Source organism: Macrobrachium rosenbergii, chromosome 13 (genome assembly GCF_040412425.1).
Source record: "Macrobrachium rosenbergii isolate ZJJX-2024 chromosome 13, ASM4041242v1, whole genome shotgun sequence".
Classification (NCBI taxonomy): Eukaryota; Metazoa; Arthropoda; class Malacostraca; order Decapoda; family Palaemonidae; genus Macrobrachium; species Macrobrachium rosenbergii.
The window spans coordinates 25259619-25274713 of NC_089753.1; the positions used below are offsets into that span (position 1 = coordinate 25259619).

The 15095-nt window shown below is 35.6% G+C and overlaps 1 protein-coding gene across 16 annotated transcripts in view; it reads right to left on the bottom strand.

Moving 5' to 3' along the window:
• Window positions 1-15095, bottom strand: part of LOC136845056 (longitudinals lacking protein, isoforms H/M/V-like) — a 252234-nt gene that overhangs the window by 52614 nt on the left and 184525 nt on the right. For 2 of the 16 annotated variants that reach the window (XM_067114831.1, XM_067114857.1), the window contains exon 6: window positions 287-1625. The exons of 11 other annotated variants lie outside the window; for them this stretch is intronic. In XM_067114831.1, coding sequence (XP_066970932.1) covers window positions 1245-1625 — 381 coding nt within the window. In that variant the 3' untranslated portion in view covers window positions 287-1244. Of the gene's footprint in view, window positions 1-286; window positions 1626-3518; window positions 4655-6329; window positions 9051-10763; window positions 12810-15095 lie in introns of those variants that run through there. 3 more of the 16 variants (XM_067114842.1, XM_067114808.1, XM_067114807.1) reach the window with 3 other exon arrangements.

Genomic DNA, 15095 nt, shown 5'->3' on the forward strand with positions numbered 1-15095 from the left:
CTACCATCTCACTGTACCAGATTATTGACATTCTTCAAATATAGCTGCAAAATTTAAGTCACGTGCTCGTCACATGGCTGCTTAGTAAGGGAGCCAGAAAACATGTTCATGTGACTGTCTTAAGAGAAACATGTTCCTCTGAGGAGCAGAAAATATCAACAAAGAAGAAACATGTGCATATTAATATTTCAAATACAACAGAGATAAAATAGACCAATTTTTCTCCATTTTCACAAAGTGTGATTAAGGAATAAGGTATCAAAAATTAAATTAAAAACGACTGATATATCATGTTTGCATTTATTCTCAAATGGCAATTAACAGTTTCATGAAGTCTGAACAATGGAAAACCATTTCCTGTTTAGATACAAGTACCATTTGACAGGTTGATAGCAAAGGAAAAAAAGTTTCCCTATGCCAGACATGAACTACAGTACTATAGCTAAATTCTAAAATACTATTCCTATGTTTGATTTAGCAAGTCAAAAATTGGCTCCAAAGGGGCATTGTTTTGTTAAACACTCTAAGGAAGAGGATTTCATCATTTGCAGGAAAATTTTAGATTTTATCATTTTACTCATGTTTGTATTTATGTTATTTTAAAAAAGGAACTTTATATCTTTTAACTATACACTTTTCCCCTTAGAAGGGCATGGCTCCAATGTGTGTAACTTTCTAGTTTCTCAACAATTCTTTTACAACAAGGTTCCATAGTCCCATGCTCATTTTTCACAATGGCTGCAGCCCACCAAATTTGACTAACCATCAGATACTAATTTAAGAAAGGAACTTTTATCACTATGTATGAATGTATACATACAGTACATAATTTTTTTATATTAAGCTTTTTCTCCTGAAAAAGGGTGGGTTCAGAGGAAAAATGCAATGTTACCTCCAAATTCATACTTGTACTGCTGAACTGTGGAGGAACCACTGTGAACTTCCACAATATTGACCTTTGTACAGCTATACATGTTTCATCAGCAGTGTGTCAACCTCACACACACACACACACAATATGCACTTTGCCATTCCCACTTATTTGGCATTCTCTCTTGCAATGCCTCGATATTAAGGCCCTTTCTTTCTGATGCCTCTTTAGTGCCATCAATCCATCACTTTCTAGGACATCCTCTTCTCTTCCCTCTTAACACCTCCAAGATTAATTATACATTTCTCATCACCCCACTGATATATATACTGTATAGATATATATAATATGTATATTTAAAAATATGAAACAATCAATGAGAGCTTTCGATGTGCCTCATCAGCTGATATGTGTTTCCAAAAGTGGCAACGCACTGCGGACAAGCCAGAGACTGGGTGTTGTGGGTGAGCATGTGGGTCTTGAGGTTGGAGCTCAGTGACGCTGCATAAGGACAATGTGGGCAGGAAAAGGGCCTCTCGCCTGTGTGGGTACGGATGTGTTGGTTCAGGTGGCCCTTGTGGTGTGTGGAATAGGAACAATATTGACACTGAAGTGACTTCTTATGTGTCTTTTCTCGCCGGCGAGTCCCATAATCTAAGTTGACATTTGCTCCAGCGACTCTTCTAGTCATGTTGCTTTTAAACATTGGCTCAATCATTCCATCATAGACTACTGGTACCTCAGTTGTCACCACCTGTAAAGGAAGCTCGTTTTAGAACTCTTTGAACATGCTCGGTTGGAAGTGATTTAACTTCTAGTTCATGGTGCAAGGATAAGAGGAAGTCATCGCACTCAATTTAAACAAAGGTACAGAATCTTATTAACACAGGAATCTTCTAAACTACTTAGTGATTCTTCTTTACTCTCTAGTGTAGAGTAGCTTAGTCTAGGCTGACCAAATGTAGGTTGCTACTGCTTTAGTGAAATTTCAACTCATCATGGAATTGCTGTGGAAGTACTGGAGACATTTACTCTTCACATTCCAAAAACAAAAGTCCTCGAATTTCACTGTGAAGTGCAATTGCTGAATCTGCATCCTTATAAATAAATGCAGAATGAATACCATACAAGTGTACCTGGATGGAGCGGTCCACAAGGTGTGAATAAATGAATGTATGATATCTGGGCTATAGGCACTGGCACTGGGGTCACAAAGTATGCTTAAGTGTGATTGCTTACAACCATAAAAACATGTTAAACTGTTTTCACCAAAATCAGTTTTTTTTTTTGCTGAAGAGGGTGATGCAATGAAAGCAAGATAAATACATGCATGTATGCACAAACACATTAATATATATTCTTTTATTCACCTTACACTTTTTCCCTAAGAGGGATGGCTCCAGAAGGCACTAGCCTCTTGGTTATCAGAAAGTATTTTGGAGTTTTAAAGTTGTTGGCTGTATGTACTAATAATGACCATTGCCCTGTTCCTCTCTGTATTTAATTAACCTTTCCACGTTAGCGAGTCAAGGAGAAACTTTATATGTTGTATCATCTGACTGATCAACTTTAGCGGTTTTGTTTTCAACTTCATTCAAAGACATCCCTGATGAAAAAGTCAACTGTTTCTACATTTACTTTTGAAATCTACTTATTCCTCATCTTCCTTCTCTTGTGTCATGTTAATTCTTCCTAGTCTTAAACATTATTTTTTCTGATCACTGTATCTCTTGTCCTTGATAAAATACAACTTTGAATTCTTTCTATCTTCATGTTTTGATCTTTTCCTTAATCCTTCACTAAGCTTTTACTGCATCAAAGTATTCTGTTTTTATGTACAGTATGCATATATACACCTTTTGATGATTTGATAGAAATTATGACTACCATTCTCCAATTACCAACCATAAAGAAAAATTAGCCCTAGGAGAGTTGTTTAAATGAAATGTCACACAATACACTTTGCACAAGACTGATTGATTTGATAAATAAATAATAAATAAGTAAATGTGTTAGAGTCATTCTTAACAAACAACATCTCCATCTGAATTCCGAAAATTTGATGCTCACTTCCAGAATGCTGTTCCATTTCTGTGTTACTTCTTGCGTGGCGTGATACACAGATTTGGACAATCGTGCCTGCCTCAGTCTCTTGAAAAAATAATTAAAATGAAAAAGTGTGGAAGTATAGTCTTACGAGATATCTACTATTACAGTATTTATGCACTTACAGCTTCATTATTATTATTATTATTATTATATTAACTTTCTGCATATTTCTTAAAAGGAAATGCCAGTACAGAACTCCTTTCTTTGCCCAAGGAAGGTTAGGTTAAACCAGAAAGATCTTGACCTCTTGAAGGCAGGGAGGTTATGTGCCAGGAAAAAACAGAAGCAGGAAGAGAATTCCAGAGTCAGGCAGTAGCAGAAAATGAACAGTAACCGAACTGTGCAGTCCTAAGATAATCACCATTATCCAGAGAGTAAATGTGGGAAGAGGTTGCCCAAAGGGTGCTCTGACACTGCCTGGGTAAGAACACATAACACAGAAGGCCAGTAAGCTACAAAATGGAATAAATGACACTCTTACATTGGCACCACTGTTGTGGCTTTTAAGAGGTATAGGAAGTGAATGAAAAGCCATGAGTTCTTATCATAATTTATTTTCAGCACAATATGGATTGCTGCAAATAAGAATTTACATCCTAAAGAGCAGTAATATTTGTAAACATTTTCATCCTTAAGCAGTATGATACACATATAAAACATAAATTTGGCAGATGGATATTCAAATACACACTTGCATTTTTAAATACCGATATATAAAGAAAATAAAAGAAATAAGAGAAATTACATAACAGTACAGTACTGTGTATGCATATTTTACATACTCTTAATGTATTAACCTGAGTCAACAAAATATCTCCACAATCTTAAAATAAACATGCTATTAAACAGCAGCCTTTGGGTCACTTACTGATTACAATGGACATTCAAGAACAATTTATTTCACTTCTCTCATATACTGTAAACAACTGCTGTAAACTGCTGTATTTCATATAGTATTTGCATGCCAGAAGGTAACATTACAGAAGTAAGTTATGTACTGAAAGGCTTGTATCACTTCACTGTAGTTTTAGCAGTTGATTTTAAAATTCTATCCTTGGTTAAATATTACTTAATCTGAATGGTTAGACAGAGAAATGTGTAACTGTTAAACAACAACAAAAAATTTAATGCACTCCCTTACGTACTTACGTTGTCTGACAATGTAGCCATTGCATTTCTCAACTCATTCCTTGGCTCTTGTATTCAGTGTAATCCACTGCCACTCATATCAAATCGACTCTTCCCTTTTACAATATAACTAAAATGTCCGAAAGCAAGCAAGATATTACTCATCACTTGTGACTGAGACAAAAACAGCATGTCTTAAATGTTGATGGCAGAACCAGAGCATTTTTGTGACTTGACGTGACGGCCAAGTTGAGACTGGTTGGAAAATCTCAAGTTGCAGTGTGGACATGAAAAAGGCTTCTCCCCTGTGTGAATACGAATGTGCTTGGTGACGTTCTCCTTGGTTGTTGATGTGTACTGGCAATGTGGGCAAGCGAAGGGCTTCTCTCCAGTGTGGGTGCGTACATGCCGTTTCATGTTAGTCATGACTGGTGTCGAGTACTGGCAGTAAGGGCATTGTAGGAATTTTATGGGGTTGTATTCAGGTACCCAGACACCCATACTAAGGGTGCCGTCAGAGCTCAACGCCACTGGCATCGTCGTCGCCTGTCGAGAGATTCGTAATAAAATATTTGCAGATACAACCATGGTTATTGTGTGTTCTGATTTCTAAAAGAAAATGAAAATAAGAAGTCAAACTCACATATACATAATTCATAAAACCACAAGCTTGAGGATCTGCGTATAATTAAGTCTTGAGACAACAGGTCATTTCTTCAGTGTGGATAATACAGTACTGATTTGCTTGTATGAACTACACTACTAGGGCCATGTACAGTATGAAACTTATATGACCAAAAACTGTCCACAGTAAAGATTCGAGGTGCCGGGCAGCTGTTCAAGAATTAACGTATGATCCTCTGACTTATGACTTCATTCTGTTGATGCTACAGGAATCAGGCTGGTAGTAACATGTTGCACAAAAGCTATGACTTACTCATTTACTGTACGTACATGAATGGAGACTGCAGTACATATCACTTTCACTGGGCAATAGCCAGAATGCAAGGTTACACAAACCAATTTTTCTGGCAGTTCATTGCATCTTGCCAATTTGCCTAACATAATTAAAGTCATGCATGACCATCCAGGTGGTATTAGACAAGTACACATGTGCATGGCTTCAATTTTGCTATACAGAATCAGTGTTGCACAACCATGCTTTTTGGCATTTTCATCTTCCCCCACCAAGTTTTCCACAACATATCCAATATTTGATGCAAAACAAAATATGTGATTAGTCATCATGCTGTCATAAAAGCTAAAAAAAAAATTGTTATATTAATTTTGACACCAGCACTGAAGACTTGGTACAGTATGTGTTTTGGAAGCAAAATGTACAAGATGATGTTAAACTTAAAGTACTTGCATCACACAACTTCAAAATTCAAGAGTGCACACACCACCATCTTGAATTTTATGTATTTCTCACTCGCTGGCTTTTTCTGTATGTATACAGTATCTCTCCCTGTTGATTTACCTTTATTCCAGTGTTATTTTACTCTAATTCTCCCTACTTCATTTTCATGTATGATCATCCTACCTTATGGAAGCTTTCAAAGCAGGTTACAGCCTATTTGGTTCATCCCATGTGACTGTGCACCAAGAAAATCACAGCCGTGTATAACAACTTGGACCCATTTCTCGAAAAACTCATTAAGCCTAATTATTGAATTATGTGTCTAGTACTAAGTTAACCAAGATTGGTCACACTGAATGTGGAAGGACCACTGGCCAGCAAACTTGCCCCAAAAATGCACAATACTGAGTATCAGAACGTTAATACTGTACCTTCTGGAGCCCTCCCTCAAAGGGGAAAGATGTATACAAGCAGTTCCCGGTTATCGGCGGGAGTTCCATTCTGAGGGTGTGATAACCAAAAATTGCCGATAACCGAAAATCGGTGATTTTCGGCGGCCGATTTTCGGTGCTTTTTTGGGTTTATTGGTGCCGAAAAGTGCTGATTTTCAGTTATCGGCACCTCTGTTAGGCATGTATCGGCACTAATACCCAATTATCAGAGGCGATAAGCAGAAATCAGCAATTTTCTGTGCCAAAAATTGCCGATTTTCGTCGCTAGGCAAGCGCCGTAAAACCGGATCATTGTTATCCGGGGACTGCCTGTACAGTACAATACACCTTTGGGAAATCTAATATTGTACTGTTATTTCAATATACACGGAGAATAATATTCACAACTAAAATGCAAACAGAAGTAGGATGAAAAGTTTAAAAAGGGATGTTTATTTTACAAGTATTTTCTACAACTGCTTTTTACATCATAAAAGAAAGAGCACACAAAGATAGTACAGTATTTGGTTGTTGAAAATACAAAATGACACATGGAATACTGTCCTTGGAACAAATTCTCCTCTGCATTTAGTATAATTTGAAGAGTAATGAAAAAAAGAAAAAACCATTTTCCAAGATTTATATAGCAAAAAAGAATTTCCTTTATAAACATCCTGTAGCTATACAAGTTTAGTTGATTGAAACTTCACAGGTTTCTTGAAATACTGGACATCTCTGCTGCTTACAGTGTGTTGTACAGCCTCCTGTACTGTAATTACACTCTCTTCATCTTTCCTATACAATTTTAACAAAAAATCTTATAAACACACAGACATTATAATACTAAAAACGTACACAATCAACTGACCACTGAAGTGACAATAAAATATGCCAAACTCAGGTACAAAAACTTCACATTTTTACTAAGCTTTCCTGTGATTTCTGTATTTCTTTACACCACTCTAGAGTACATTAAAATTCTAGAAAAGAAAGATAAAATAACAATATTGCACATGGACCACCCAGTATGCCCTCTGTACTACTCTTGACAATTTACTCTGCTAAAATCTCAATATCAACTAGTTTCCAGACTAAAATTCTCAATATAAAAGATGCTGGAGACACTCATACCAAGAGCCCGTCAAGTTTAAAATTTTCCATCAAAATGACCTCTGCCTCCCTTTGATGTGCATCTCTTTAATTCAACTATTTTGGCCTTTACTTTCCATATTACCAGGGGACTGTGATGCAGTCCTTTTCTACCCTATGCCACATAAGCAGTCGATTCTGTGACCACACATTTTGCTGCATAACAACTATTCTTTTGACCTTCAGCACTACCTTTGCCAAAGATGTATGCAGTCTAAGACTAACTTCTTCCCAGGCCATACTGAAACTTGAAGTTCTGTAGTTTCATTTAGTGTTTTTTCCTTTAGTTCCCTGGGTGAACATCTCTTGACAGAAATAGCTTATTCAGGATGACAGTTTTAGTTAGGATTAATCCATCCTTTAAGATGTAGATATATTGTGCAAGGTTTTCCTTTAACTATAAAGTATGAGCTTACCAGACTGTTGTGTTACTCAACTACCCATGTAGATTTAAGCAGTAAGTGGAAAGGAGGTAATGGCACCAACTAATTTTCATTCGGAAGGGAAACTGTCTTTAAATGCAAGTTTTATAAGAATCAGTCGCTAAAGAATTCTTGATTATTGAAATATTTTTTCTCTGCAAATAATCTTCTAGGTACATTTTGCTCCAGCTCCTTATCAACAGATCATCTTCAACCCATCTAGGTGGGGTGTCTACCAGTCTCTGAACTGATGCTATCAGCATGTCATTCGTTGACAATGCACATTAATAATTTCTGTGTATATATATTAATGTTCTATGTACATTAAGCTGTAATTAGTTGACAGGCCTACTTCTAAATATATCAGAGAAGACATACAGGTAGTACAGTACTATTTATAAAAGTGTCTTGGAGTCTACTTTTGGTTTTTACAAAAACTGTTTTTAATAGTACTCAAGTTTCAACTACAACCAAAATAACTCTTAAAACTACATATCTATGATGTCAACAGTTAGTTAAATAAGAACAAATAATTTTTAAAGTACACAATAACAGTACTGATAGCAATATTTTGCAATAACAACAGCAACATGAGGCATTTAATACTATTTCACAAAAATAACACCTAGTTACTCTAAAGTAAGGCTTTACTTTCTAAAATATTGAAAATGTTTTTGTGGAAATGAGTGCATTTCAAAATGAATAATGCATCACTAAATTAATGGATTCCAGGGCTTATATCTCAGAGTTAACAGATGTTAAATAAACCCTGATCTACTCTTGTACCATAACTTTCTTTCCATTCAGCTATTTACACACAAATTATGCAGTAAATGAACATCAAAAAACAAAATTACAATTACTGCACATTTCCAAAACTGGAAGTATTTAAACTGGATCATAAAAATATTAATCAAGAAGAAACATTTACACCATTACAATGTTAATTTGAGATCATGCATGGGATATTCATCTTAAAGACTACTGTAGTCTTCTAATATTTATTCCTGCAGTGATAAATAACTAACAGGTCCATCACAAACCTATGTCCCAATGTGTGCCTCCATATGCTTCCCTAACTGAGCCTTAGTTACAAAAGACACGTTGCAGTAGCTGCAGGAGAAAGGTTTCTCTCCAGTGTGGGAGCAGATATGAATCTTAAGACCCATCTTCTGCGAGGACGCATACGGACAGTAAGGGCAGGCGAAGGGCTTCTCCCCAGTGTGGGTGCGGATGTGGATTTTAAGATTTGTGCTTTGGGATGATGCATAAGGACAATACGGGCAAGCGTAAGGCTTCTCGCCGGTGTGGGTGCGGATATGTTGGTTGAGATGGCCCTCCTGCCTAGAGGAGTAGGTACAAAATGGACAGGCGAATGGTTTCTCCCCGGTGTGGGTTAGCATATGTCTCTTCAGGTTTGTTGTTTTAGTGGTGGAATACCTACATCTAGGACAAGAGTGGACTTTGATTGCATTTTTAGGGGAAGACAGCACTCTGTTGACTCTTACAGCTCCTTCACTATCAGTCACTGGACTGCCATTTCCATCAAGAGTCATCCCTGGCAACGCTGACGCCATCACCTGCAGAGGAGGCTCATTTCAAAATGTGTCATGACTCAATTATAACTGATTAAACAAGATAAATGCTGTACAGATGCTAAGTAAAGAATAATTTCATCCCCTAGAGGCAGTGCATCAAAAGAACTGCTCATACACATTTACAAATATAATTAGAATAATACTGTACGTAGATCCATTTCTAGCCTCAGTAACCCAACCTTTTCTCAGCAAATCATTTACTACCCACTTTATGTATCATTACTGTGTGCAATGATGATTCTTTTGGATAAAATGAATTCATGCTTGGTATTTCTATACTTAGTTTTCTGCATACCTGCTAGCCAACTGGCCACATCCAGTCAACTGGTGGTGCAAGTAAAACTAAATATTTCAATTTTATCCACATATCACAAGTTCATTCATATTTTCCATTTTGCATTTCCACTGATGTCATGGATCTAATTTGTTGTAACTGATGATAAACATCTTCCATGTGTTGTAGAGTGGTAGTCGGTTTGTGTACCTCGCCATCAATTTCATGCATACTGACTCATTTGATGCATTTACTATCTACATTTCATCATTCATAACTTTGCTTGTGATTTTCAGTTCAATTAATAATCACACACATCCTGAAAATGTAACATTTAACTACCATTTTTTCTATATGTGTACGACTCGATATGGTCATCCTAGCCCAACCATAGTGAACCATTCTTCAGTCTCTCTGCCTTATGATCAGCACTATTCTTTAAGTCTAGTGAAGAATATTATGCTCTGCTAAACACTCCTACATGTTCGCTGATTTATGTTGAAAGATTTTCACTTTACTGCTGTATATTTTCTCAATTTTTTCAATAGAAGGGACCCAAAAATTAACCCAAGTCTTTGATACAAAAGTTAAACATGCAAAAGACAGGTAAGAGTACTTGAACTGCGAAGTGGTTTGGTTGTGAAGAGAAAACAGGAAAAGATAGGTGCATACATGAAGAAAATGTTGGATTGCTGCAACAGAAATAACGCGAAGAGAACAGTTGGAAGACCCAGTGGTAAAAGCTCTTTTTGGGAAAAGGAAAAGACCTTAATAAACCTTCATATGCACTTTGAGACCAAAAGATCTCACTAACATTGTTCAAATACAAAATCTCTTACGATTTCCATTCTATTCATTTATTAATTTTTGGTAAAACAAGTTTGGCTATCAAAACCAAACTCCATCTCTGCAGGATAAATACACAGATGTAGAGGATTCAACAAACTGGAAGTGAAGAGTATGAAGGACCATTCAAGCTGGTTGACTCTTCAACTCACCACTCCAGCACCGTATACAGGCAGTCCCTGGTTTACGACGGGTGCGGCTTACGACATTCCGAGGTTACGATACTTTTCAAATATATTAATTGGAAATTATTTCCCGGTTTACGACGCATGTTCCAGGGTTACGACACATCATACGCTGATCCGACAGAAGAAATATGGCTCCAAAACGGTAGAATAATACAAATTTGGAGGGTTTTTTGATGAAAAACTCAATAAGAATGCAGTTTACATCGTTTTCAATACACCCAAAGCATTAAAAAGTAAGGTTTTCTTAGGATTTTTGACGATTTTGACAATTTTTCAGTTTACGACGCGCCGCGCATTTAACGGAACCCGCGTCGTAAACCGGGGACTGCCTGTATATTAAACACAGCCAGGGGAGTAGAGGGAGTACGAAAAAAAATTGTTACAATCTTACTCTTCACAATCTTTATTGAATCAAACTCAGTCCATAAATTTAAGAATCATCAATTATATGATCCATGAATTGCTGGCATAAGCATGAAAATACTGTAGTCAGCTGACTGCAAGTTTTTATTCAAGAGATGTCTACATTTCTCACATAATATATAAAAACATTACAAGATTTCAGGAAAAAAAGTGGCATCAATACAAATAGAATAATTTATCTCGTTGCTACAATTTGCAAGGACAAGTTTTGTTATACAGTATATGTGTGTGTGTGTATGTGTGTGTGTGTGTGTGTGTGTGTGTGTGTGTGTATACTGTATGTAATATAAAAAATTGTACTACCACATACAGCAAAGCCACAAGATAAAGTCTATGTACATACTGAATAAAATAATTACCACTGTGTGACTTCCCCTTAGCATCCAGTGTTGACCATCCACCAAAATGATGGGGTTTGTTGGCTTAAATCTTAGTCTATAAACTGCTTTTGCCTACCAATGAAAGGTCCCATTACCCAGTTATTCATATGGATCATAATTCCTTCATTATGTACCAGAAAAATTATGAGTTGAGAGGTTAGTGAAAATATTCTGTGCACTGCCAAAAGGACTGGCTGACACAAATAAATTCTATATACAGTGAATAAGATAGACATAAAACTACAACTTTATTTTAATTCAGAATGTGCATACATTCATTCATATAGGCTAAGCCAAAAGGGGTCATAAATTTGACAACAAACCTTTCACAAAATACATTGCCTGTAAGTGAATGGTAAGATAAAAACAAATATTGGAGAAAAATATTAAAATTAATGATAAAAATAAATTAAATATTATATCTCTTCTTCCCCCAAAGACTGCTACTCCTTGTTAACGAAGAAATAAATACCTAGTCCATTTTGGGCGTATGTTGATTAAAATACCAAAAAATCAACAAAACTATAATGACCTGGTTTGATTTGTTTCTTCAGCATACTACATGAAACATTTTTATTGCTTCTGCTTTTAGTTTTCCCTAATTGTTTAATTTTACAAAAAAAAAAATAATAATAAATAAATAAATAAATAAATAATCATCTAAACGACAGATACGGTAAATTTAAAAACGATACTGACATTGTGAAGTGCTGTTTTGCTTCCATTAAAAATATTGGAGGTTGTTCTTTCCACAGGTTTAGAAAGCATACTTTTAAATTAGTTTTCTTTTGTATGAATTCTATGTTAGAAATCCAGCAAGCATCTAAAATTAAACTGCTTCTTCTGTTGTAGGATGTATGCTTACTCTAATCCATGAAAAGGCCCAGAGAAAAAGTACTGTATTGTACATAGTGTCCATTTTAAAATGTTATAAAATCTGTAATTGTTACATAATCTTGACAAATAAATCCTTCTAAAACAAGTCATTGTTGGGTTTGAATTAGTCTCTAAAAGAGAAGTCTAACTTATCTCATTAAATTGTGAATACAAGTGAATATCTTTAATAATTATTAAAGATATAATTTCACTGTGCTTGAGTTCCACTGTGTGACGCCATGTGTTTTCTCAACTGCTGCTTTGTAATGAAGGCCATGTTACACTGGCTACATGAATACGGCTTTTCTCCTGTATGGGTGCGGATATGAATCTTGACATTCATTTTCTGCGAGGAAGCATAGGGGCAATAAGGGCAAGCAAACGGCTTCTCTCCTGTATGGGTGCGGATGTGGAGCTTGAGGCTCATGCTCTGCGAGGAGGCGTAAGGGCAGTAAGGGCAAGAATAAGGCTTCTCGCCTGTGTGGGTACGAATGTGCTGGGTGAGGTGGCCCTCTTGCCTCGAGGAATAAGGGCAAAACGGACAGGCAAAGGGCTTCTCTCCCGTGTGAGTGAGGATGTGCCTCCTCAGATTCGTTGTCTTGGTAGTGGAATACCTACATTTGGGGCAATAGTGGACTTTGACTGTGCTCTTAGGATGTGAAGGCAGTCTGTCGGATCTTTCTGCCCCTTCACTGTCTGTCAGTAGCAGGCCAATTCCATCAAGACCCATCGCTCGGTTCATGGCCGCCATCACCTGCAGAGAAGGCTTATTTCAAAATTGTGTCATGACTCACATCAGACTCATACAAGAATACTTGACAAAAACTGAACAAAATCAAGTTCTGTTCACTTCAGTTGGTCATAGCATAATATTTCTAAGTCATCCTAGATAGAAGCTCATGTAAAAATACAATTGATGATGTAATATGTATTGTACATGTCAGTAACCTTGATATGCACCTCAAGTGAAGGAATTCATCAGTTACATAAACGTATACAGTACATACTGTCTTGTATAAAAAGGACGATATTTTAGCATGTAAAAACAACAAACCTCTTCAGATGAGGAGGTTTATTGTTCAAACCAGCAAAAGCTTCTAAGAACTTTTAATATGTAAATGCATATATATATATATATATATATATATATATATATATATATATATATATATATATATATATATATATATATAAAAGATATAATCCCTCAATTAAAAAGTCTGCAATATACCTACAATTATTATATCAAGTCTTTATTTGTATACCTGTATATATATATATATATATATATATATATATATATATATATATATATATATATATATATATATATATATATAATGTATAAAATATATGTATATATATATATATATGCCTCTATAAAATATTATATATATATATATATATATATATATATATGCCTATATATATATATATATATATATATATATATATATATATATATATATATATATATATATATATATATATATATATATATATATAAAACAGAAGTAGTTGGCTAAAGCAAAGTACAGCATATCTCAGGACAGGGTGACAAGGAGATAGTCGGTCATCTGAAGGTGGTATTTATTTGCCAAAACGCGTCGGCAAATAAATACCACCTACAGATGACCGACTATCTCCTTGTCACCCTGTCCTGAGATATATATATATATATATATATATATATATATATATATATATATATATATATATATATATATATATATATATATATATATATATATATATATATATATATATATATACACACATACATACATACATACTGTATATGAATTTTATAAAAATAAAAAGAACTGTTCTCCAACAGCTGGCAATGCTACACGAGTCTAGGGAAACATTGGTAACAATGCTTATATTCAAAACACGCTGAGAAAAAATTGGGGGTGGGGGGAAGAGTTTCTGATGGTGGGTACGGGGGGGGAGTTGGCAAGATTGGAAAGAGAGGCTATTTGCACACATACTCCTTCCCTTTTTTATTTATATTTTATACTATTAATTTTTTTTACTATATTTTCACATATTTTTATTTGTGTTTTGTCATAGGTCTCACTGCATAAAATGATGAAAAAACAATAAAAATCGCAGTGCAAGAGAGAGAGAGAGGAAGAGAGAGATTTTTCTAGGTTTTGTAGAAGGGGAGATGATCTGCTATAAATAGCTCAAGTTGCTAACATTTATGACAAAACTCATGATGAAATTCACATTATTAATATTTCTGGGCTCGACCTGTGTCACCCAGTGAAATGGTTCCAACAGCACACATTTCTAGGTATAAATATTGTTAAATATACCAGAGAAAAAAGCTATCCATAATGCCAGGGTTACTACCCCTGGATCGATCACCACAATGGTGTCGGTATGCACAAGGGGTGAGTGGTAACCACTATCGCAGGTCTCCATCCTATAGATCTCTCTATTCTCAAAGCCCCAAAATTGGAGGAGCCGTACCAACGATTACCTCCCGCTCGCTGCCAACTACCACTCACGCCCGCCATCTTCATTCCAATCTTAGCACGAACACGTGAACACCGTATTTTTTCTTTTGGTGATTGTGGCCCCCTTTTTCAGCTTGAATCATGTCATCCCACGAGGATTTTCCACCATCTAAGTTGAGTACTGTTTCTGATTGGTTTTTTAACGCAAGAGGCACTGTATTTATGAACTGTACGTAAATAATGTCAACAATAATGAAATGCCGCAAGTACTGTAGATGTATACATGCACACACACACACACACATGCATCCATATAAGTAAAACTCCCATGATATTATCATATGAAATGAAAACTTGTTAAATATAATATAATGGAAAATGATTAATTACTTTTTAGAAGTGTTCTTAAAATAAATTTGCTCTGGACACATCATCATTGAGAAATACCATATGTACTGAAGAAGTAAACACAGGGTGTTTTACACACACACACACACAGTTTCCATGATACATAAGGCAAAATGAGACGTCAGTGGTCACAATAAAGCAGAAGATTAATGATAACCTCTTAAATA